General features: G+C 47.3%; 1 protein-coding gene and 1 non-coding gene across 11 annotated transcripts in view; one reads left to right on the top strand and one right to left on the bottom strand.

Annotated features, from left to right (window-relative positions):
• CLEC16A (C-type lectin domain containing 16A) overlaps positions 1–25,155 on the top strand; it is a 276,263-nt gene that overhangs the window by 46,273 nt on the left and 204,835 nt on the right. For all 10 annotated transcript variants that reach the window (XM_029050671.2, XM_029050607.2, XM_029050625.2 and 7 more), the window contains one exon: positions 5,254–5,367. In XM_029050671.2, the coding sequence (XP_028906504.1) occupies positions 5,254–5,367 (114 nt within the window). The remainder of the gene's footprint in view (positions 1–5,253; positions 5,368–25,155) is intronic.
• Positions 1,768–1,905, bottom strand: LOC114809509. The gene has a single exon (XR_003757288.1). It is a non-coding gene; the product is annotated as a small nucleolar RNA SNORA7 (small nucleolar RNA).

The raw sequence follows: 25,155 nt of genomic DNA on the forward strand, positions 1-25,155 counted from the left end.
TGCTATCAACCCTGGCCCAGTCAAAAATTGTATTTAGAATTAAGAGGGGGGTTAGTTTGGCCAGTGGGTGTTGAGGTGATTTTTTTTTCTTTTGTTATTTAAACAAAATAGGAGATTTGCAGTGGATAACGATAAGGATGGAAACAATGGGTAAGATTCAAGTAATTTCAGAATTGGGGGGTAGGAAAGTATGGCTGTTTATTTGGTCCTAATTTCTACATCTGAGCCCCTAATCTCCAAGGTCACCAAGGATTTCCTTCTTGCCAAATGTAATGGTTTGCATTCTATCCCAGTTCTCCTTGACCTTTTGACTTCAGCACTGTTAACCAATCCGGTACTGGTTACCCTCTCCAAGCCTGGTTTTCCTGACCCAGTGAACCCCCTCCTACTTTTCCTCCTGCTTCTCTGGCCACTTCCTCCTGTGTCTTTTTTGCTGACTCTTCTCCTACCTCTTACCCACCCCTAATCGTGGGTGTCCCTTAATAATGTTCTCTTCCGAGTCCCCTACTTTTCTCACGTTACACGCACTGTCTTGGGGAGCTCATCTGCTCCCATGAGTTCTGCCCAGTATCTCGCTTTCTTTGCAGTCTGACGTTTCTCCTTTCAACTAGTACAACTCCACGTGGCTATCCCATCGGCACCTCAAGCTCTATTTGCTTTAAATCCACTCCTCCCAACTTCCCCATCACGGTTCAGACCCGCTCTAGCCCCAGAAACCCGAAACCTTGATGTTGTTCTCAACTCCTGGCTGCCTTTCGGTTCTCATTTTCGGAGCGTCACTAAATTCTGCCAGTTTTTCTTCCACAAAATTTTCTTAAGCTGCCCCTTCTCTGTCCAGGTGCTTGACTAGACTAGACTACTGTATTCCCGGTCGCCCTCGCTCCAGTTTCTCCAGTTCACGCTTCACTCTGCTGCTTGGGTCATTATTCTAAAACTTGGTGCAAAATACATCTCCCCACTTTCTCAAAACTCTCTGATTGAGTGTTCCTTTCCACACCAAGCAGAAATTCTTGATCAGGGCTTCAAGGTAATCAGTCAATCAATCAGTTGTATTTATTGAGTGCTTACTGGGTGCAGAGTACTGTACTAAGTGCTTGGAAGAGTACAGTATACTAGAGTTCATGGACACGTTTCCCTGCCCACAACAAGCTTACAGTCTAGAGACAGACATTAATACAAATAAATAAATGACGATATGTTCATAAGTGCTGTGGGGCTGAGGGAGGGCTGAATAAAGGGTGAAAATCCGAGTGCACCCCATCAGCCCTCTCTCTTCTCAGCTCTCTTCTCCCACTAACTCCAGATTGCACTCTTTGTCTTTCACCAAAATAATTTCTCATTATGCCATGTTCTCGGCTCTTTATCCTCTGATACTGTTCTTGCACTCTTCCTCCCACCTGGAACTGCCTTCCTTTCTAAATTCTCCAGACCACAGTTTTTCCCCATCTTCACAGCCCTCCTGAAGACTCACCTCCTCCTAGAATCATTCCCCGATTAAGCTCCACCTCCCCAAATCACCTCCATTCAGCAGATGCCCCTTGCCCTGACTTATGCCGTCGAGTCGTTTCTGACCCAGAGCGGCACCACGGACGCATCTCTCCCAGAACGCCCTGCTCTCCGTCTGCGAACGTTCTGGTAGTGTAACCAGAGAGTTTTCTTGGTAAAAATACGGAAGTGGTTTACCACTGACACCTTTCGCGCAGCTAACTCGAGTCTCCGTCCTCAACTCTCTCCCGTGCCGCTGCTGCCCACCATGGGTGAGTTTTGACTTGTAGCAGATTGCCTTCCACTCGCTAGCCACTGCCCAAGCTAGGAATGGAATGAATAGGCCTCTGCTTGACTCTCCCTCCCGTAGCCGAGACTGGTAGAGTACTGGAAACTCTCCAGGTGCAACCCTGAGAGGGGAGATGCCCCTCAATACTTGTGTATTCACCTACTCTTAGCGCTTAGGCACATTCTCGACTTGATTTAATTTACACTTATTTTTCTTTGTTTTTATTTTTCTAGTATCTCACTTTCTTTGCAATTCGACGTTTCTCCTTTCAACTAGTACAACTCCACGTGGCTATCCCACCGGCACCTCAAGCTCTATTTGCCTTAAATCCACTCCTCCCAACTTCCCCATCATGGCTCAGACCCGCTCTAGCCCCAGAAACCCGAAACCTCGATGTTGTTCTCAACTCCTGGCTGTTGAGTTGAGAAAAATTCCATACTTTTATCAGCATCTGAAGCACTGTTTCTCTTAACGATTTACCTCGGTCAGTCATCCCGTACACTCGAAGCTCACTGAGGGCACGAACCATGTCTGTTACTCTTATTCTCTCTAGGGATTAATATAGAGTTTTGCACACAGTGGGTGCTCAGTGGATAGTAATTTCTCTGACTTGGTGGGAGAGTGAAAAATCATCTAAAATTTAATGTCTAGAAGTGAAATTTAATGTCTAGAAGTAAATGCGCTTCCGTGATTGACTGACTGAAATAGCTAAGTTGTAGCACATCAGATCACCAGATCAGGTTCAGCTGGCTGCCGGTTCCTCTCGTGGAGAGCCCTCTGCCCAATTGAGGAGAGCTGAACTGATAAGAGCAACCTCATCTGTCTTTTATCTCAACTCTGGCTTTGTTTTCTGGGCTATCGCTGAGTCCAGATAAATCTGGGACACAGGCCTTCCCCTCAGATATTGGGGTAGGAGGTGGGCTAACAGCTGGGGCGCTGCTCCAATCGATATGATAATAACAATAATGAAAATAGTGGTATTTTGAGTGCTTACCTAATAAGGGAAACAGCATGGCCTAGTGGAAAGAGGCTGAGATCGGGAGTCAGAGGACCAGTGTTCTGTTTTCATCTCTCCCACTTACCTGCTGTGTGACCCTGGGCAAGTCATTTCATTTCTCTGTGCCGCTGTTCCCTCATCTGCACAATTGGGATTCAATAGCTGTTCTCCCTCCTACTTAGACTGTGAGTCCCTTGTGGAACCTAATTATCTTGTGTCTACCACAAGTCTTAGCACAGTATTTTGCACCTAGTAAGCAGGTAACAAATACCACAATTATTTTCATCGCTATTATTATTATTCTGTATCAAGCACAGTTCTAAGCACTGGCTGGGGTAGATACAGGTTAATCAGGTAGGACACAGTCCCTGTTCTACCTGGGGCTCACAGTCTAAGTAAGAAGGAGAGTAGGTGTATATTCAGTCGTATTTATCGAGCACTTACTCTGTACAATGCACTGCGCTAAGTGCTTGGGAAGAGTACGTAGTAAGTGCTTAACAAATACCGTTAAAAAAAATATACACCGCGCCGCTCAAGGTGTGCTCGCTACCACTTGAGTTTTCCGTAATGTAGGGTTCATCAGAAACGTAACCCACTTTCTCCGAGAACTCACTTGTGTTGTCCATGTACTTTGTTAAACGGCTCCCTTACTGCTACGGACTCTCGTTATATCCCGGCTAGACTACCGTGTCAGCCTTCTCTCTGACCTCCCTTCCTCCTCTCTCGCCCCGCTCCCGTCTATTCTTCACTCCGCTGCCCGGCTCATCTTCCCGCAGAAACGATCTGGGCATGTCACTCCCCTTCTTAAGCAACTCCAGTGGTTGCCTATCGACCTCCGCTCCAAACAAAAACTCCTCACTCTAGGCTTCGAGGCTTTCCATCACCTTGCCCCTTCCTACCTCTCCTCCCTTCTCTCTTTCTACCGCCCACCCCGCACGCTCCGCTCCTCCGCCGCCCACCTCCTCGCCGTCCCTCGGTCTCGCCCATCCCGCCGTCGACCCCTGGGCCGCGTCCTCCCGTGGTCCCGGAACCCCCTCCCTCCTCACCTCTGCCAAACTGATTCTCTTCCCCTCTTCAAAACCCTACTTAAAACTCACCTCCTCCGAGAGGCCTTCCCAGACTGAGCTCCTCTTCTCCCTCTACTCCCTCTACCACCCCCCTTCCCCTCTCCGCAGCTTAACCCTCTTTTCCCCCCATCTCCCTCTGCTCCTCCCCCTCTCCCTTCCCATCCCCTCAGCACTGTACTTGTCCGCTCGACTGTATATATTTATTACCCTATTTATTTTGTGAATGAAATGTACATCGCCTCGATTCTATTCAGTCGCCGTTGTTTTTACGAGATGTTCTTCCCCTCGACTCTATTCATCGCCATCGTTCTCGTCTGTCCGTCTCCCCCGATCAGACCGTAAGCCCGTCAAACGGCAGGGACCGTCTCTATCTGTTGCCGACTTGTTTGTTCTAAGCGCTTAGTACAGTGCTCTGCACATAGTAAGCACTCAATAAATAAATACTATTGAATAAAATGTAGGTGAAATCCCAGTGCAGCATATTGCTGTCCAAGGTGAAGGGGTCTAAGAAAGGAAGGGGTCTAGTGGTTCGACCAAGCACGGGCTTGGGAGCCAGAACACGTGGGTTCTAATCCCTCTTCCTCAGGTCTGCTGTGTGACCTTGGGCAAGTCACTTAACTTCTCTGTGCTTCAGTTCCTTCATCTTTAAAAATGGGGATTGAAAGTGGGAGCCCCATGTGGGACAGCCTGATTACTTTGCATTTACCCAGTGCCTAGAACAGTGCTTGGCATATAGTAAGTACTTAGTACCATAATGATAATTATAATACCACAAGTACCATAATAATAATTAATAATAATTATGTTGGTATTTGTTAAGCGCTTACTATGTGCGGAGCACTCTTCTAAGCTCTGGGGTAGATACAGGGTAATCAGATTGCCCCACGTGAGGCTCGCAGTCTTAATCCCCATTTTATAAATGAGGGAACCGAGGCCCAGAGAGGTTAAGTGACTTGCCCACAGTCACACAGCTGACAAGTGGCAGAGCCGGGATTCGAACCCATGACCTCGGACTCCAGAGCCCGTGTTCTTTCCCCTGAGCCACATTATTTAACTGCTGTCAGCTACAGTAGACTTCAGTCTCTTGGGATATTCTCCTCTGACTTCATCGACACATGTTTCATCTGAGTTATCAAAGCCGAGCTAAAGAAAGCGGACAGTCTCAAGAGAGCGAGTAGTAAACCCGGGAGGCAGAAAAGAAACTAATCTCCTCGAAAAGCGATGCCTTCTCCTAGTTGCTTTTCACTCTCATTGCCATCGAGGATCCGCTCATGTCATTTCTCTAATGAGAATTGCTTTATCTCATCGTATGGTATTGATCGATCGTATTGATCAAGGGATACCCGTCTCTTTGTAAAAGCGTATGAACAAACCTTGTACTGTAAATGAATACTTTCCTTTCTTTTTTTTAATAGGTTTTTCTAATTATACACTATGCGCCCCTGGTAAACTCACTGGCTGAGGTCATTCTGAATGGGGATCTCTCAGTGTTTTCATCCAGGATTGAACAGGATGTTCAGAAGAGTTCTGTAAGTAATTTACTGTGGGAATGCATCTTGATAAGAGAATAGTCCGTTGGGGGTTTTTTTGTTATTGTCAAGCCAGATATCAGTTTTCTGTTGTAGTAACGGCAGTTACGGTGTCTGGAAAATAACTCCTAAGTTGATCTGGTGTTCAAGGGGTATGATAATGAGCAATCAGTCAGTTGCGTTTATTGAGCGCTCATCGTGTGCAGAGCACTGTTCTAAGCACTCGGGAGAGTTCAGTATAACAAATGGTAATACATAGGGAATCTCAAGAAGCAGCATGGCCTATGGGTCTGGAAGTTATTCATTCATTCAATAGTATAAGAGCCTGGCCTTCGGAGTCAGGGGTCATGGGTTCGACTCCGGGCTCTGCCACTTGTCAGCTGTGTGACTGTGGGCAACTCACTTAACTTCTCCGTGCCTCAGTTACCTCATCTGTAAAATGAGGATTAACTGTGAGCCTCACGTGGGACAACCTGATGACCCTATATCTCCCCCAGCGTTTAGAACAGTGCTCTGCACATAGTAAGCGCTTAACAAATACCAACATTATTATTATTATTAATAGTATGTATTGAGCGCTTACTATGTGCAGAGCACTGTACTAAGCACTTGGAATGTACAAATTGGTAACAGAGACAGTCCCTGCCCTTTGACGGGCTTACAGTCTAATCGGGGGAGACGGACAGACAAGAACAGTAAGAACAACAAGAACAATAACAACAATAAGAGGACCTGATCTATCACGCTTGGCTGCTGTGTGACCTTAGGCAAGTCACTTAACTTTTCTGTGCCTCAGTTACCTCACCTGTAAAACAGGGATTAAGATTGTCAGCCCTATGTGGGGCAGGGACTGCGTCCTACTTGATTATCTTGTATAATAATAATAATAATGTTGGTATTTGTTAAGCGCTTACTATGTGCCGAGCACTGTTCTAAGCGCTGGGGTAGACATAGGGGAATCAGGTTGTCCCACGTGGGGCTCACAGTCTTAATCCCCATTTTACAGATGAGGGAACTGAGGCACAGAGATGTTAAGTGACTCGCCCACAGTCACACAGCCGACGAGTGGCAGAGCTGGGATTCGAACTCATGAGCCCTGACTCCAAAGCCCGTGCTCTTTCCACTGAGCCACGCTGCTTCTTCTGCTTCTTGTATCTACCTCAGCACTTAGTACAGGACCTGGCATATAGTAAGCGCTTAACAAATTCCATGTAAAATAAAAAAAAAAAGTCAATCAATCATTTATTGAGTGCTTATTGTGTGCAGAGCACTTGGGAGAGTATAACAGAGTAGGCAGATACATTCCCTGCCAGCAAGGAGCTTACGGTGTGAAAGGGGAGACAAATTATGAAACGGTACTGAAGTGTTGTGGGGCTGAAGGTGAGGTTAATAAAGGGTAGAAATCAAAGTGCAGGAAAATATATTTTTCCCTTCTGACTTTTATAAGTACCTTAATTTCATATAACACTTGTATTCTCAAAGCTCTGATACATTAGTTAGAACACCCAGGTGAGTTAGGAAAAGACAGGAATCATTTTCTCGACAAAACCAAGGCACAGAGAGTTAAGCGACTTTTCTCAAATCACCCAGCGGGCTAATTGCAGAACTGAGACTAGAACCCAGGCTCTCGGGCTCCCGGACCCGACCTCTTTCCACGGCACTGTGCTGTTTTTCCTTCTACCATCTGTGTCTGCTGGGCATTTCGTTCGCTAGTAGCTGTGGTTTGGGTAAACCGCACACACTCCTGACTTGTTAAATTTGAGGCCAGAAAGTCTGAAAACTTGTTTCTGGTATCTTAGAACACCTGTCAGATGAGGAATGGGAGTCTGTAGCAACAGCATTGTAGGCAGGACTTTTTTTTCTTTTTGATAGATAGTGGGGTGAAGATCCTGAAAGCCGTCGGCCGTTACCGAAGCAGTCCCAGCGGTTCCGATGTGGAACGGCATTTTCTATTTAACGAGACATAAGTGCTTTTTTGTTCATTTAAAAATGTTAAGACAGTAAGCTTCGCCATAGCCTATGGAAAATTTTAAAGATTCGACCGACAGAATCGTAATTTTTGTGGTGGTAGCGTCCTCGAGGTCTTCCAGATACTTTAATGTTGGTATTTGTTAAGCGCTTACTATGTGCAGAGCACTGTTCTAAGCGCTGCGGTAGACACAGGGGAATCAGGATGTCCCACGTGGGGCTCACAGTCTTAATCCCCGTTTTACAGATGAGGTAACAGGCACAGAGAAGTAAAGTGACTTGCCCACAGTCACCCAGCTGACAAGTGGCAGAGCCGGAATTCGAACTCATGACCTCTGTCTCCAAAAGCCGGGGCTCTTTCCCCTGAGCCATACTTCATCGAAGTAGAGATCATTTCTACTAACCCTATTGTGCTCTCCCAAGCACTGAGTACAGAACCCTGCACGGAGGAAGCACGCAAGAGATGCTATTGATTGAGTGATCCGATTTAGAAACCTAACATCAGAAACGGAGAGGAGAATTCATCGGGAAGGTCACAGTTTTGCCTTAAGTCTATAGATTCCACTAACACTGATTCTTCGAAGAATCTCTTTCTAATAGTTGGATTTCTACGTAGTATCCGGTGGAGATTAAAAAGAACCATAGGTGATTCGTTTGTAGGCATAGACTGGAAGAGGCTGTCATGCCTTCTACCTAAATGCTGTTCCTACCAATTGAAGTCTTAACTGGCTCTAAATCTTCACTTTCCTGCCTTCCCTCTAATCTGTAAACTTGTGGGCTGCACTTATTCTATTATACCGTGGCTCAGTGGAAAGAGCCCGGGCTTGGGAGTCAGAGGTCATGGCTTCGAATTCCGGCTCTGCCACTTGTCAGCTGTGTGCCTGTGGGCAAGTCACTTCTCTGGGCCTCACTTACCTCATCTGTCAAATGGGGATTAAGAATCCGAGCCCCACGTGGGACAACCTGATGACTCTGTGTCTACCCCAACGCTTAGAACAGTGCTCTGCTCATAGTAAGCGCTTAACAAATACCAACATTATTATTATTGTACTTTCCCAAGTGTCTAGTAAGGTGCTCTGCGTGCAGTAAGTGCTCACTGATTGATTACACCCTTTTCTCCCCCTCTAGTCTGTAAGCTCGTGGTAAGCGGGGAATGTGTCTATTATTTTGTGTTGTACCCTCCCAAGTGCTCAGTACATTGCCCTGCCCACAGTAAGTGCTCAATAAATACGATTAATTGATTGATTTATTAATTGCTCGTGCCAGTTGTACTTTTCAAGTGCTTAGTACAGTGCTCTGCACACGGTAAGCCCTCAATAAATACGATTGAATGAACGAATGAGTGTAGCTGGCTTCGTAGGACACGTAGATATGACAGCACTATCGAGCAGCATCCCTCTCAGGCCTTTAAGATACCTTCAGAAGTGAGTCTTGGGGAGATGAAAAAACAATCACGGGGTGCCATAAAAATGGAAGAGAAGCTTAACCTTGGAAGAAGTTGGCTCCCGGGGTGAAAGTGTCAGCTTTCGACTTCCTTTTACTGCTCAGCCTGGGTGTCGAAATTAAAGGAAGTGCGTGCGCTCTGGTCTTCTGGTGACCGCAGTTTAAATTTGGGAAGAGTTCAAGGTGAATCTAGTAAAACTCGTTTAACAATAGTCACGGTAAGGTTACCTTCCTTCCTGTTGAGTGAGAACCATCTCCGATTGTTTCCTGTTTAACTCGGATGTGGTTTGATTGTACTTGTTTTAGGTTTTTTGGGCTTTTTAACCTACTTTCTCCTTCCCGTAATATGTACGTGGGTTACCGGTATTGTTTCATTTTACCAGCAATCCTTTCATAAAACCAAAATCCAGAGATCTAGAGGACTTATTTGCAAAGATATCACTTCGCACTAGATGGAAGATTCACGGTTAGAGAGATGTACTAGTTAAGTTCTTTTCTGTATCGTATCTTCGGGGTTTAATATAAACAGTTACAATAGAGGAATGCTTTTTTATTAATCTCATTCCCCTGCTAAAGTTAATACTTTCTAGTGTCATGTGTTAAGGTGAGAGCATGCATTAAGTCTATTACTAGTAAACATTTCATTACTTTGGCAAATACTGTGTATTTTCTTAAACCTGCCTAGTTTAGTTATAGGAACCTTCGCTAAATACACATTCGGTGAACCCTGAAACAGTTTCGCATTCGGTTTAGAGGTAGCGCAGCCCGGTGGAATGTATTCCGGAGTGAAAGTTCTTGTCTTCTCCCGGCCCGGAGTTGTTTCAGTCAAGTCATTTTTATCTTTTCTTATCTTGAGCTTCCCTTCAGGTCGGCAGGATAGGGATGGTAACCCAAGCCCCCTACTTATTTTCCAATTTTTCGGAGAGGATACGGTTTGCACCCTTTGTTGTTGTCTGGGTTAAGGTTCCAGGGGATATCACCACCTAACAATAATAACAGCTGTGGTATTTAAGGGTTTACTACGTACCGAACACTGCGGTAAATGCAGTGTATCGGATGCAGACCCTCTCTCACGTAGGGCAGAAACAGGTAATTGAATCCCCATTTTACAGGCCAAGAGACTGAGCCCCAGAGAAGTGACTCACCTATGGGCACTCAGGCAGGTGGCAGAGCCGGGATTAGAACCCAGGTCCTTTGACTCCCAGGCCCGGGCTGTTTCCACCAGAAGTAGAGCACAGCCAGATCCCACAACCAGAAAAGGACACATTCCCAGCCCACCACGAACTTCCAGTCTAGAGGACAGGGAAAGTGCCCACCGCCCGTGACGTATCGCAGTCTCCCAAACCTTCGGTCCAGCACTCCACACGTCGGAAGCGTGGAATCGCCGAGCCTCGGGAATGAGCCAGGGTCCATGATCCACAACCCGCCAGAGACTCGGGGCTGCTTCTGAGAGCTTATTCCAGTTCAAAAGCTTCTAGGGAAGGTCCGGCCCAGATTAGGCTTGTTTTTGGATTAGGGACTGCACACCGGGCCAATTCCTTTTCATGGATCCCCAAACTAGGAGCTACCATTTTCTCCCTCTCCCACCCCCACGTCCATCTGTGGGGCTGTACACGTACAATAATAATAATGACGATGGCGTTAGTAAGCGCTTAACAACGTGCAAAGCTCTGTTCTGACCGCTGGGCAGGATACAAGGTGATCAGGTTGTCCCACGTGGGGCTCACAGTCTTTATCCCCATTTTACAGATGGGGTAACTGAGGCACAGAGAAGTTAAGTGACTTACCCACAGTCACGCAGCTGACAAGCGGCTGAGCCGGGATTTGGACCCATGACCTCTGACTCCCAAGCCCGTGCTACTTCCACTGAGCCACGCTGCTTCTCCTAAGCAAGCAGCGTGGCCCAGTGGATAGAGCACGGGCCTGGGAGTCAGAGGACCTGTTCCTATCTCGGCTCTGCCGCTTGTCTGCTGCGTGATCTTGGGCAAGTCACTTCACCTCTCTGTGCCTCAGTTACCACATCAGGAAAGTGGAGATCGAGACTGTGAGCCCTACGAGGGACGGAGACAGCGTCCAGCCCTATTAGCCTGTATCTATCTCAGGCCTTAGTACAGTGTCTGACACATAGTAAGCGCTTAGCAAGTACCATTTTGAAAAAAGGTGGGGGGGGGGGGCGGGTGTCAACAACTTCTGTGGCTTTACACAGAACCATCTCCCCACGGTCATTGAAGAGAATGGGGCTCCGCGTTAATATTAATACAGTACTAGATTCAGTTCCATCCGCTCCCCTTGTGGAAGTGCTCTGCTCTCTCTGCTTCTCCCCGCTTTAGTTAGTGACCCCCTGCAGCCAGAAATAGGGGCTGGAGAGACTTTTGACGAAGCAGCATGATATAGTGGATAGAACCCGGGCCTGGGTGTCAGAAGGCCATGGGTTCTAATCCTGACTCCCCCACTTGTCGGCTGGGTGACCTTGGGCAAGTCACTTTACTTCTCTGGGCCTCAGTTACCTCATCTGTAAAATGAGGATTGAGACTGTGAGCCCCATGTGCGACAGGGACTGTGTCCAACCTGATTTGCTTGGATCCACTCCAGTGCTTAGTACAGTGCCTGGCACATAGTAAGCGCTTAACAAATACCATAATTATTAGTTGTTATTACCCAGTTCTGTTTCTTGGTGACCAGAGGGGCTGACTTCTCCTTTCGAGCATGGGGGCCAAAAGGGATCAGAGATTTTGTGGGTGAATGAAGACTGGAAAGAGGAAGGCTTCAAGGAGCTAAGAGGCCAAAAAGCTCCCATAATGGGTCTTTTCAGCCCCCGATTGGAAACTCACAGATGTTTTTAGAAAAGCAGCATGGCCTAGTGGATAGAGCACAGGCCTGGAAGTCAGAAGGACCTGCGTTCTCATTCCGGCTCCGCTGTTTGTCTGCTGTGTGACTGTAAGCTCGTCCTCTAGGCTGTCAGCTCCTTGTGAGCGGGGAATGTGTCAGTTTATTGTCGTATCGTGTGCTCCCGAGCGTTTAGTGCAGTGATCTGCACACAGTAAGCGCTCAGTAAATATGATCGAATGAATGAGCGGAAGGGTGAATCTAGAGCAAGTCACTTCACTTCTCTGGGCCTCAGTTTCTTCACCTGGAAAACGGGGATTACGACTTTGAGCCCCAAGTGGGACATGGACTGTGTCCAACCCGCTAAGCTTGTGTGTACCCCAGTGCTTAGTACGGTGTCTGGCGCAGAGTAAGCACTTAACAAATACTATAAAAAGAAAAAAAGACCTGGGATGAGCGGGGCTGGGAGACTGGCTCAGAGAGCTGTAGAGCCATCCCCCGTGTTGAGAGGACATCCGTTCCTGCGAACTCAGCTTATTTTAGCAACAAGGGAGTGCTCATTTACCATGTGATTTACCTGGTGTTTCAGAAAGAGGTCTCTCCCAAAGGTGAAGACCACTCTCTTGTTACTGCGATGATGAAAGTTTGATGAGAGAATTCTCCCAAGGACATAAGGCTGGAAGCCCTTGGCAACGCAATTGCTTGGTTTTCACTGTCTGCGTGTTTACTAATTCGCAGCGTTGGTAATCCGTTCGGTCTCTTGCTGATTAGTCCACATTAGTGAGGTACTCCGGGATGGTCCTTTATGGGACATGTGATTTTAATCAGATGTTAGGCTCTTGGACGGTAGTTACTTCATTAAGTGAAGTACCTCAGCTTGTCAAACATGATTATTGTTCTACATGTGTTGGATTGCACTAACCAAAAATGAATTAATGATGGTGAAGTGTAAATATCCTGGATGCCGAAAGCAGTAATGGATTTCTGGGAAGTAGTTGATAGGAAATGAGGAGGAGAAACACAGACTTCCATAAATCTTGATCCTTAATTGGTAAATTATAAAATGTTGCCACAAAGAATTAGAACCCAATTTGTGTTTTCCCTTTTCATATGGCTCTTGTGGTTTATCGCGGCGATCCCTCAATGGAATTATAGCTCCATAATGTAGTTATTTGACCGGGAAGCTTTCAGTGCGGTAGATCTGGTTAAAATTTAAGGGTATTTGGGTGACTGAAAGGAAAAGCTTAGGGGAAACCTCTTTAAATCTATAAGCACTCCATTATGTTACCAGTAGCTGTGACCTTGAAAGGCCCCATAGTCTTTTTTTTCCCCCCTCATAGAAATATTCTTTCTTAAACTGGAAGAACCTCAAGATTTGCTTTTGATTATAAGTACCTAGGAAGAGAGGAGTGATGACTCTTCATTTTATTCAGCATGTGGGTGGTTACAGTTGCTTTCCAATGAAAATATTTTCAAACTTCTGCTTGGCTAGCTGCCTCACCCAGTTGTTTCCTTTTGGTTCTGAGAGAGGGAAAAGGAGAGCTCGCTTTGCCCGTTTCACCTTTATTTGACTTCTCAATTCTTTGCGGTCCTAATGTGATCTGGAAAAGTCCAAAACACGCAAAGTGGTGAGACCCGTTGCCTTCTGCGCCTCTTCTTTTTTTGCCAATGAATCAGGACAGAGCGGGGGACTTGAACAAAGTGGCACGGATTGTCTCGGGCCTCCGACCAACCGGTCGGGCAGTGGTATTTATTGAGCACGGAACTGTGTGCGGAGCGCTGCGCCGGGGACTTGGGAAAATACGATTCAGTAGAGTCGGGCGACGTGATCCCCGCCTCAAGGAGTTCAGTCTAGAGAGAGAGCAGCTGAGTATCGGGTTATGTACATATTGCAGTGGGGCTAGAGTGGGGTTTCAGAGTGCTCAAGGGGTACAGATACAAATGCACAGGTGACCCAGAAGGAAGGTGAAGAAGGTGGAGAATTAAGAGGTGAGTCAGGGAAGGCAGTTCCTTTTTTTTTTTTAAAGCCGCATTTGATAAGCGCTTACTGTAGGCCAACCACTGTAATGAGCACCGGAGTAGATGCAACGTAACCAGTTTGCACACAGTCCGTGTCGTACGTCGGGCTCACAGTCTTAATCCCCGTCTTCCAGATGAGGTAACTGAGGGCCAAAGAAGAGACTTGCCCAAGGTCACACGGCAGACGAGCGGTGAAGCCGGGGTTAGAATCCAAGTCCTCCGGACTTCCAGGCCCAGGCTCTTCCACTAAGGCCATGCCGCTCTGCCCTTAAAAGTGATTCATAAAACACATTTCAGAAGTCTTGCGTAGAACCTCTCTGGGCTGGAGAGGAGGCGGAGAAGGAGGCGGGCGAGAGACCCGAAGAAGGAGCGCCCGGACAGATAGGAGGAGAACCAGGAGAGGACAGTGTCAGTGAAGCCAAGATTGGATAATGTTTCCAGGAGAAAGGAATTGTCCACGGTGTCGAAGGTAGCTGAGAAGTGTAGAAGGATTAGGATAGAGTCTATTTTTTTTGTTTGTTTCGTGGTATTTAAGCGCTTACTACCTGCCAGGCACTGTACTAAGTGCTGGAGTAGATACAAGTTAATCAGGTTGGAAACAGTCCCACATGGGGCTCACAGTCTTCATCCCCATTTTCCAGATGAGGTAACTGAGGCACAGAGAAGTGGAAGCGACTTGCCCAAAGTCACACAGCAGACAGGTGGCAGAACCGGGACCAGAACCCAGATCCATCTGACTCCCAGGACTCCCCGACTCCCCAGGTTGCCAATCCACCCCTTTTGGATTGGCAAGATGGTTTTTGTGACCTTGGAGAGGGCGGTTTCTGTGGAGTGGAGGGGCAAAAAAAACCAGATTGTAGGCGGTCAAGAAGAGTAAGCGGTGGTAATGCCCAAAGAGAAACTCCTCATCATCGGCTTCAAAGCGCTCAATCACCTTGCCCCCGTCTACCTGACCTTGCCGCTGTCGTTCTCCAACCCAGCCCTCCTCTAACGTCAGCCCACTCGCTTACCCCGATCTCGTCTATCTCACCGCCGACCTCTCGCCCACGTCCCGCCTCTGGCCCGGGACACCCTCCCACTTCCTAGCCGACAGACCGTTACTCTCCCCACCTTCAAAGCCTTATTGAAGGCACACCTCTTCCAAGAGGCCTTCCCTAACTAATCCCTCATTTCCTCTTCTCCCATTCCCTTCTGTTTCACCCTGGCACTTGGATTTGCACCCTCCCTCAGCCCCCAGCACTTATATATGTATCCATAATTTCTTCACTTAGAATAACACCAGCCGCCCCCTCTACACTGTAAGCTCGCCGTGGGAAGGGAATGCGTCTATCGACTGTTATATCGTACTCTTCCAAGTGCAGAGTCCAGCGCTTTGCACGTAGTAAGTGCTCGATAAGTATGATTGATAGATAACTCACTCGAGGGGTCTGTAGGGGAAATGATGGGGTGATTGCCAGATGGTGCCGTGGAGTTAAGAAAGGGAAGGTAGGATAGGGGATTCGTGAGCAGGTTTGAAAGCGGGGGGTAGGAGCCAAAACGCCATAGTACTCATGATGTCTGGCGCAGGGCACGTGTACACAAGCCATTTCTTCCAAATGGAAGGCCACCCTGTGACACGCCGTATTCCATATAGGTTCCCGTTGTCAAACAAATGATCCCCTATTCCCTCACCAGGTCTAGACAGAACAAGAAGGGCAAAAACATGTGTTACGGCAGAAGGGAGGGTAATTGGTACGAGGATGTGTGAATATTTGTGTGGGAAGTTTATGAGACTATGAAATGGGGTGTTTTAGAATGTCTCTCTGTTGGAGCTTGTTTACGTGTGGGTGTAAGCATGTATTCATGCTTTCATAATCGAAGCAAAGCCCGGGCACTTCTACTCTGATTATATGTTTCTGGAGGGCAGGGATGATGTCTGTGGAAATCGTTATGCACCAACCCCAGAACGGGTCTATGAGAACAGGCCTGAGAGTCAGAGGACCTGGGTTCTAGTTCTGACACTGCCGATTCCTTGCTGTGTGACTTGGGGCAAGTCACTTGACTTCTCTTTGCCTCAGTTGCCTCAACTGTAAAATGGGGATTCAACACCTGTTGTCCCTCTTACTTTGACTGTGAGCCCCATGTGGGACAGGGCTAGTGGCCGACCTGATTAACTCGTATCTACCCCAATGGTTAGAACAGGGCTTGACACGTAGTAAGTGTTGGTAAGTGCCATTATTATTGTTATTGTTATTATTATGAGCAGATAGGCGGGACAGAGACCTTTTTAATGACAAAGAGTAAAGTGGTGAGAATTTAGAAGTGGCACAATTAGAAATGTATGGATTGCCAGGCTAAAGGTCAAAACCTTTTTTATGAAGTAGTCATTGCCCCTGATTTCTCTGAGCAGTGAACCGATGGATGAAATAAAAATTTAAATTTCCAACAGGATGTCCAATCCTGGTGAGTGGAGCGTAATGTTTCCTAAGCTGGTGGAGAAGCAGAGTGACTTAGTGGAAAGAGTCCGGGCTTGGGAGCCAGAGGTCATGGGTTCTAATCCTGCCTCCGCCACTTGGCAGCTGTGGGACTTTGAGCAAGTCACTTCCACATCTCTGTGCCTCAGTCACCTCAACTGTAAAATGGGGATTAAGACTGTGAGCCCTACGTGGGACAACCTGATTACCTTGTATCTACCCCAGTGCTTAGAAGAGTGCTTGGCCAGTAGTAATGCCATCATCCTAAGAGCGTAAACATGGGGCTGTAGTGGATGCAGCGAAGGATTACACAAGGGAATGGACATCTTGTACAGGAGGGACTGTCCACCTTTTCAGGACTTTCCACTGAAAAAGACTAGGGCGAGACGCACTATCAGTAAGTCCATCAGTTGTATTTATTGAGCGCTTACTGTGCACAGAGCACCGTACTCCCTGACCTGCAGGCTGTCAGCGGTCAGCTCTCCACCGTGCCTCGCCGCCCCGCTCCTGGGGACGGGGTGAGGACTGCGGCGTTCCCTGGCAAAGCCGGCGTTCGGCCGGCCTGGGTGACCTGAAAAATTGATGCCAACCAAGATGGCGTGTACGTAGAGAAGTTCATTCAATAGTATTTATTGAGCGCTTACTATGTGCAGAGCACTGTACTAAGCGCTTGGGATGAACAAGTCGGCAACAGATAGAGACAGTCCCTGCCGTTTGACGGGCTTACGGTCTAATCGGGGGAGACGGACAGACAAGAACAATGGCACTAAACAGCGTCAAGAGGAAGAACATCTCGTAAAAACCGATGGCAACTAAATAGAATCAAGGCGATGTACAATTCATTAACAAAATAAATAGGGTAACGAAAATATACACAGTTGAGCGGACGAGTACAGTGCTGTGGGGATGGGAAGGGAGAGGTGGAGGAGCAGAGGGAAAAGGGGAAAATGAGGCTTTAGCTGCGGAGAGGTAAAGGGGGGATGGCAGAGGGAGTAGAGGGAGAAGAGGAGCTCAGTCTGGGAACGCCTCTCGGAGGAGGTGATTTTTAAGTAGGGTTTTGAAGAGGGAAAGAGAATCAGTTTGGCGGAGGTGAGGAGGGAGGGTGTTCCGGGACCGCGGGAGGACGTGACCCGGGGGTAGGCGAGACCGAGGGACGGTGAGGAGGTGGGCGGCAGAGGAGCGGAGCGTGCGGGGTGGGCGGTAGAAAGAGAGAAGGGAGGAGAGGTAGGAAGGGGCAAGGTGATGGAGAGCCTCGAAGCCTAGAGTGAGGAGTTTTTGTTTGGAGCGGAGGTCGATAGGCAACCACTGGAGTTGTTTAAGAAGGGGAGTGACATGCCCAGATCGTTTCTGCGGGAAGATGAGCCGGGCAGCGGAGTGAAGAATAGACCTGAGCGGGGCGAGAGAGGAGGAAGGGAGGTCAGAGAGAAGGCTGACACAGTAGTCTAGCCGGGATATAACGAGAGCCCGTAATAGTAAGGTAGCCGTCTGGGTGGAGAGGAAAGGGCGGATCTTGGCGGTATTGTAGAGGTGAAACCGGCAGGTCTTGGTAACGGATAGGATGTGTGGGATGAACGAGAGGGACGAGTCAAGGATGACACCGAGATTGCGGGCCCGAGAGACGGGAAGGATGGTCGTGCCATCCACGGTGATAGGGAAGTCTGGGAGAGGACCGGGTTTGGGAGGGAAGATGAGGAGCTCAGTCTTGCTCATGTTGAGTTTTAGGTGGCGGGCCGACATCCGGGTGGAGACGTCCCGGAGGCGGGAGGAGATGCGAGCCCGAAGGGAGGGGGAGAGGACAGGGGCGGAGATGTAGATCTGCGTGTCATCTGCGTAGAGATGGCAGTCAAAGCCGTGAGAGCGGATGAGGTCACCGAGGGAGTGAGTGTAAATGGAGAACAGAAGAGGGCCAAGAACTGACCCTTGAGGAACTCCAACAGTTAAAGGATGGGAGCGGGAGGAGGTGCCTGCGAAGGAGACCGAGAATGATCGGCCAAAGAGGTAAGAGGAGAACCAGGAGAGGACAGAGTCCGTGAAGCCAAGGTGAGATAAGGTATGGAGGAGGAGGGGATGGTCGACAGTGTCAAAGGCAGCAGAGAGGTCAAGGAGGATCAGAATGGAGTAGGAGCCATTGGATTTGGCAAGAAGGAGGTCATGGGTGACCTTAGAGAGAGCAGTCTCGGTAGAGTGGAGGGGATGGAAGCCAGATTGGAGGGGGTCTAGGAGAGAATGGGAGTTAAGGAATTCTAGGCATCGATGACAATCGCACTTCAGATTGTATATATATGTTGTAACCCCACAGAATTTATGCAGACCGATTCATTAAGTGCGTTCAGAGCGCTGAACCGGGACTGAGCGTGTACATAAATGAGAGTATTTACGCTATGTGCAAGCCCAGGGATAAATCCATTATATGGGGTGGTTATCGAAAAGGGAATTCTGAAAGTTACAAGTTCATTCAAGGACAATACCTCAGTGAGCTTGTGGTGAAACATCACGGTGCCGTGAAGCTGGCGACTTAACGGGAAGACTGGAGGGGGGATTATGAGGCTGGATGTCTATCTTTCCTAATTCACCTATCTCTTTAGCATATCTAATTAATATTATTATTGCCAATAATAATAATATCTCCCAATTATTATTATTGCATTTGTTAAGCAGTTATTACTTGCCAAGCACTATACTGTATCTGTAGTAGATATAAGATAATCAGGTTGAACACAGTACCCGTGGATGATCTTACAGTCCAGAGGATGATCTTACAGTCTAGGGGATGATCTTACAGTCGAGAGGGACAGCTTACAGTCTAGAAGATTTGTACATTCCAAGCGCTTAGTACAGTGCTCTGCACATAGTAAGCGCTCAATAAATACTATTGAATGAATGAATGAATGAAAAGATGAGTTTACAGTGTGGAGGATGAGTTTACAGACTGTTTTACAGATGAGGAAACTGAGGCACCGGGAAGCTAAATGGCAATAATAATTATGGCATTTGTTTAACGTCTACTATGTGCCAGGCACTGTACTAAGTAGTAGACTTGCCCAAGGTCACACGGCAGCCAAGTGGCAGAGCCGGATTTAGATCTAGGTCCTCTGATTCTCAGGCCTGGGTTCTTTCCATAAGAGATTTATTTAGCTGTGAGATGAAAGCTAGTCATTGATTTCTTGACAGAGGGTAGTGAATCAGTGGAAAAAGCCCGGGCTTGGGAGTCAGAGGTCATGGGTTTGAATCCCGGCTCTGGAACTTGTCAGCTGTGTGACTGTGGGCAAGTCACTTAACTTCTCTGTGCTTCAGTTACTTCATCTGTAAAATGGGGATTAACTATGAGCCTTATGTGGGACAACCTGATTACCCTGGATCTACCCCAGCGCTTAGAACAGTGCTCTGCACCTAGTTAACGCTTAACAAATACCAACATTATTATTATTATTAGAGTTGCCCCTTTATCCACGAGGAGTAATTTGGGAATGTTTTGGTAGTGAGATTCTGGAACTAGTTAAAAAGCGGATCTGGAGATCTCATTTTAAGCCATGAATTTATTTGGCTTTGCAACCATTTCCAAGTCAATTTTTTATTTACCGCTTGTGAATCTTGAGCGTTTTTTGTTCAGAGACATCTCACAATGTATATTAAAAGAAGGAAGGATTTACTAGCTGGCTGTGAAGTAGGATTCTTCTGTGTAATACATTAGGTTTGATCACCGCCTCTTCCCTTTGCAGTTGTTGGAGCTGTTATTGTTGCAGTTGTCACCCCATTCTCACTGATCATTTAGCAACAAGATTTGCTTGTATTCACCCCAGCGCTTAGTACAGTGCCTGGCACATAATAAGTGCTTAACAAATACCATCATTATCATCATCATCAACAAAATGTCATTTTCAGTCATTAATGGAAGTTGACAGTCTCTTGCATTTCTAGATTTTTGTGAATTGTGCTTGCATTCTGTAATCAAGTGCTTAGAACAGTGCTTGGCACAGAGTAAGCACTTAAATACCAGCATTATTAGTAGTAATAATAATAATAATGATATTGTGAAGCGCTTACTATGTGCAGAGCATTGTTCTAAGCGCTGGGGTAGATACAGGGTAATCAGGTTGTCCCCCGTGAGGCTCACAGTCTTCATCCCCATTTTCCAGATGAGAGAACTGAGGCTCAGAGAAGTGAAGTGACTTGCCCACAGTCACACGGCTGACAAGTGGCCGAGCCGGGATCCAAACCCATGACCTCTGACTCCCAAGCCCGGGCTCTTGCCACTGAGCCACGCTGCTTCTCTAATAGTAATCATTGCTTCTCTAGTAGTAATCATTACTTACTATGCTCTGTTTACTGGATATTCTATTGGACTTATATTTTTAAGTTATCCTAAAGTTTGAAATGCTTTGTATTCATTCTTTTATATATTTTTGCCGTACTGTTGTTTGATGACTATCATTTTTAAGGGGTGTGGAAATATATTAAGGATATGGTCCCTACTCAGATTGAGAGACTTAATTGGCTGGTGGACTAAAATAAATGCTATTACCCTCTTTGTTTAGACATAATTCAGGAAAAGGAGAGGAATCATCATCATAATCTAAGGATGGAAATGGGGCTAATTCTAATGTTGGGCCTTTTAGTCGAGAGGAGGATGGTCTCTGCATTTACAAACGAGGGCAGGTTTGCCATTTATTATTATGACACTCCAGTGCTGATGAGAGAGAAGCTTGCGTTTCTCCCGAGACTTTGACTAAAATCATTGAAGTGGGTGATTATTGGAGAGCCCGTTTGGGGCAGGGATTGTCGCTGTTGCTGAATTGTACTTTGCAAGCGTTTAGTATAGTACTCTGCACATAGCGCTCAATAAATACGATTGAATAAGTTTTTTTTAATGGTATTTGTTAAGCGCTTATTATTTGCCAGGCACCGTACTAAGCTCTGGGGTAGATACAAGGTAATCAGGTTGGCACAGTCCATCTAGGCTGTAAGCTTGTGGTGGGCAGGGAATGTGTTTGTTATATTGTACTCTCCCAAGCACTTAGTACAGTGCTTGAACACAGCACTCAATCAGTACGATTGATTGCTGTCCCACGGGGGGCTCACAGTCTTAATCATCTTTTACAGATGAGGTAACCAAGGCACAGAGAGGTGAAGTGACCTGCCCAGGATCACACGGCAGATGGGGTGGAGCCGAGATTAGAACCCAGGGCCTTCTGACTCCCAGGCCTGTGCCCTATCCCCTGGGCCACACTGCTTCTCCATGTTGATAAAATCGGGATCTTCTCGGTGGGAAAAGAGCCATCAAGATCCTACATTGCCACAGATGAGAAATCCGTGCCAGGGAACAAAATGACTTAAAACAGATTCACTGTTTCACTTGGGTCCAGAGTTGCAGATGACTTTAAACTGTAACCACTGCTCACGGACCGTTCAGAAAATACCAGGGCTTCCGGGGGGTTGTTCTGAGGCGGTTCTCTCCAGCGATAGGAAGATCCAGTCCTAAATCCTGGGTCAGTGAGAACATTTTCAAGGATTGATTTTAATCAGTCACGGGTGACTGCGGCAAAAACAGTCTTGCACGTCAAGCAGTCGCAACCCATGAAAGTGCTCCTGACCATCCAACTATCGCTGGATAGCTCGTTGTGGGCAGGAGATGTGGCTGTTTACTGTTATATTGTACACGCCCAGGTGCTTAGCACAGTGCTGTGCACCCAGTAAGCACTCAGTAAATACGACTGGCTGGTGAGGTGAACCGTAATGTCAAAGTGCTGTTTCTGCTTCAACCCCACCTCATTTTTGCAACCCGTGAACGAAGGATAATTGCTATCTTCAAGGCCTTCTACGTTAGGCACACATTTGCCCTGACTGTTAGGACAACTGGGAGGGGAGGAGGACCGGCTCTGAAAGAATCCTGGGAAGGGCTTCAACAATGTTTATTATCCAGTTAAGGACCTCAGTTAGGCACGGAGAGAAGTGTAACAATTCAATTTGAAGAGCACCATGGTCCGCTGGAAAAAGCACAGGCCTAGGAGTCAGAGGACCCGGGTTGTACCTGGGTCCCGGCTCCACCACTTGTCTGCTCTGTGAGCTTGGGGGAGTCACTTGACTTCTCTGTGCCTCGGTTCCCTCATCTGTAAAATGGGGGTGAAGACTTGGAGCCCTGTGTGTGGTACGGGGAAAGCAGCATGGCTCAGTGGAAGGAGCCCGGTCTTGGGAGTCAGAGGTCATGGGTTCTGATCCTGGCTCTGCCGCTTGTCAGCTGTGTGACTTCGGGCAAGTCACTTCACTTCCCGTTGCCTCAGTTACCTTATCTGCAAAATGAGAATTAAGACTGTGAGCCCTATGTGGGACAACCTGATACCCTTGTATCTACTCCGGTGCTTAGAACGGTGCTTGGCACAGAGTAAGCGCTTAACAAATATCATGATTATTATTACAGGGACTGTGTCCGATCTATGTTGTGGGCAGGGAATATGTCTGCATATCTATTGTACTGTACTCTCCCAAGCACTAAGTACAGTGCTCTGCATAATAATAATAATTTTGGTATTCGTTAAGCACTTACATTGTGCCAGGCATTGTACTAAGCCCTGGGGTGGATATGCACAAATTGATTTTTCTTGTATCTATCCCAGAGCTGTGTATAATTGCTGGCACATAGCTCTTAACAAATACCATTTTTTTTAAAAAAAAAAAAGGTGTTTGGAGGAAACTCCTGGGTTTGTGTCTGACTGCAAAGTCTTACAGACAGAGTTGAAGACTCAGGCACAGACATTGTTGAAATGGGCAAAGAACTCAACTCGGGCATTTCATCGGAGGATGTCGATGAGTTGCTGGCATCAGGCACATTCTGAAAAGTCAACTAATGAGGATCTCATTGAACTGGAACAGAAAAAAGCAGCGGAGGAGGAAGATGCAATCTCCGCTCAAGAGACTCCATAACACAAACGTCGGCTGAGGCATTTCGACCTCGGGAAGCTACAGTGACCCTATTTGAGGAAAATGATCCCAATTCTGAACACCGTGCATCAGTGGAAGGCGGCGTGTTCAATGCCCATAACTTGCAGTACACAAGAAAAAGAGGAGACCATCTGTCCAAATGCCCTGGTCTATTTTCTTTAAGAAAAGAAGGGGAAAAAAAAAGATTTGTCTAATAATAATGACAAGGACTCCAGCCAGGAGCCATACAGTGTCATTTATTGAATGCCTACTAAGGATTTAGAAGGCTGCGGCAGTAGTAAGACATATGTCCCCCCGCCCCTTCATGGAGTTTACAATTTAATGAAGGAAGCAGAATGAAGGTGGTCCTGGGTTCTAATTCTGGCTCTGCCACTTTTCTGTTGTGTGACCTTGAGCGAAGCCTTTAACTTCTCTTCGCCTCAGTTACCTCATCTGTAATAATAACGATGACGATGGTATTTGTTAAGCGCTTACTTACCAAGCTCTGTTCTAAGCGCCGGGATAGATGCAAGGTTATCAGGTTATCCCACGTGGGGCTCACAGTCTTCACCATCATTTTACAGATGAGGTCACTGAGGCACAGAGAAGTGGAAGTGACTTGCTCAGAGTCACACAGCTGCCAGGTGGCAGATCTGGGATTAGAACTCACGACCTCTGACTCCCAAGCCCGGGCTCTTTCCACTAAGCCACGCTGCTTCTCTCTAAAAAATGGGAATAAAGACTGAGCCCCCTGTCCGACATGGACCGTGGCCAACCTGATTATCTTGTATCTACCCCAGCTCTTAGTACAGTGCCTGGCCCCTAGTAAGTAATTAACTAAATAAAAATATCGGCTGAGGGTAGAGTCAGAGGGTACAGGTGCTAAGGGAGTTGCTGCAACTGGGGTGTGGTGAACTCATTTAGGGAAGACTTCTTGAAGGAGGTGGAGGTTTGGTTTTGTTTTTGAGAGCTTTAGAGACGGAGTAAACTGTTGTCTGGTGGACTTGAAGGGGAAATAGTCCCGGGTTGAGGAAAGAACACAAAGTAAGGATTGGAGGTGGGAGTGTTGAAAGCGTTTAGTACAGTGCAGCACGGCGTAGTGGCTCGAGCACGGGCCTCGGATTCAAAAGGTCATGGGTTCTAATCCCAACTCTGCCACTTGTCTGCTGTGTGACCTTGGATAAGTCACTTCACCTCTCTGTGCCTCAGTTACCTCATCTGTAAAATGGGGAATGAGACTGTGAGCCCCACGTGGGACGGGGCCTGCGTCCAACTCGATTTCCTCGCATCCGCCCCAGCGCTTAGTACAGTGCCTGGCACATAGTAAGTGCTTAACAAATGCCACCATTATTTTTATATTATAAAATTATAATATGTTATAATAAGCCTTCTTTCAGTGCCACTGATTTATTTTTGAAACCATCTCTAAAACTGTGAGCCCATTCTTGGGTAGGGATGGTCTCTGTTGCCGGATTGTACTTTCTAAGCACTTAGTACGGTGCTCTGCACACAGTAAGCGCTCAATAAATACGATTGAATGAATGAATCGACTCACTTAATGGGATCCATTCAGGTCCAACCAGATGAAAAGAAGGGGTCTTGGACTGCCAGTCCTGCTCCTCTGCCTCCACACCATCGGGGCTCCAAACAGTCCCTTGTCCTGCCACTCGGAGTGCAGAAAAAGCCACAGGGAGGAGCACTGTTTTATTTTGAGAAATTTGGGAAGGCTCCGGCTGCCGCTGGAACTGTTGTGAGCGTTACCCCCCGGGGCCACGAGGACCCACAGCGCCCTGTCGCTCGTAATTATCATCGTCCTGGTCTCATGTTGGTTCTGGGTTTTGCTGTTTCATCTTTCCCAACATGTCGTTTGCCGGCCCTCTCCCCCGAGCCCTTCCCTCTCGGAGCCCGGGGACCGAGTTCCCTTCTCATCTATGTAGAGGAGCAACGTGGCCTAGTGGCAAGAGCAAGGGCTTGGCAGGCTGAGGACGTGGGTTCTAATCCAGGCTCCACCACTTGTCTGACATGTGACCTTGGGCAAGCCTCTTCACTTCTCTGGGACCCCGTTACCTCATCTGGATTACGACTGTGTGAGCCCCACGTGGGACAGGGACTGTGTCCAACCCGATTACCTTGTATCTACCCCAGTGCTTGGCACAGAGTAAAT

Source organism: Ornithorhynchus anatinus, chromosome 2, assembly GCF_004115215.2.
Source record: "Ornithorhynchus anatinus isolate Pmale09 chromosome 2, mOrnAna1.pri.v4, whole genome shotgun sequence".
In the NCBI taxonomy this organism is placed as follows: Eukaryota; Metazoa; Chordata; class Mammalia; order Monotremata; family Ornithorhynchidae; genus Ornithorhynchus; species Ornithorhynchus anatinus.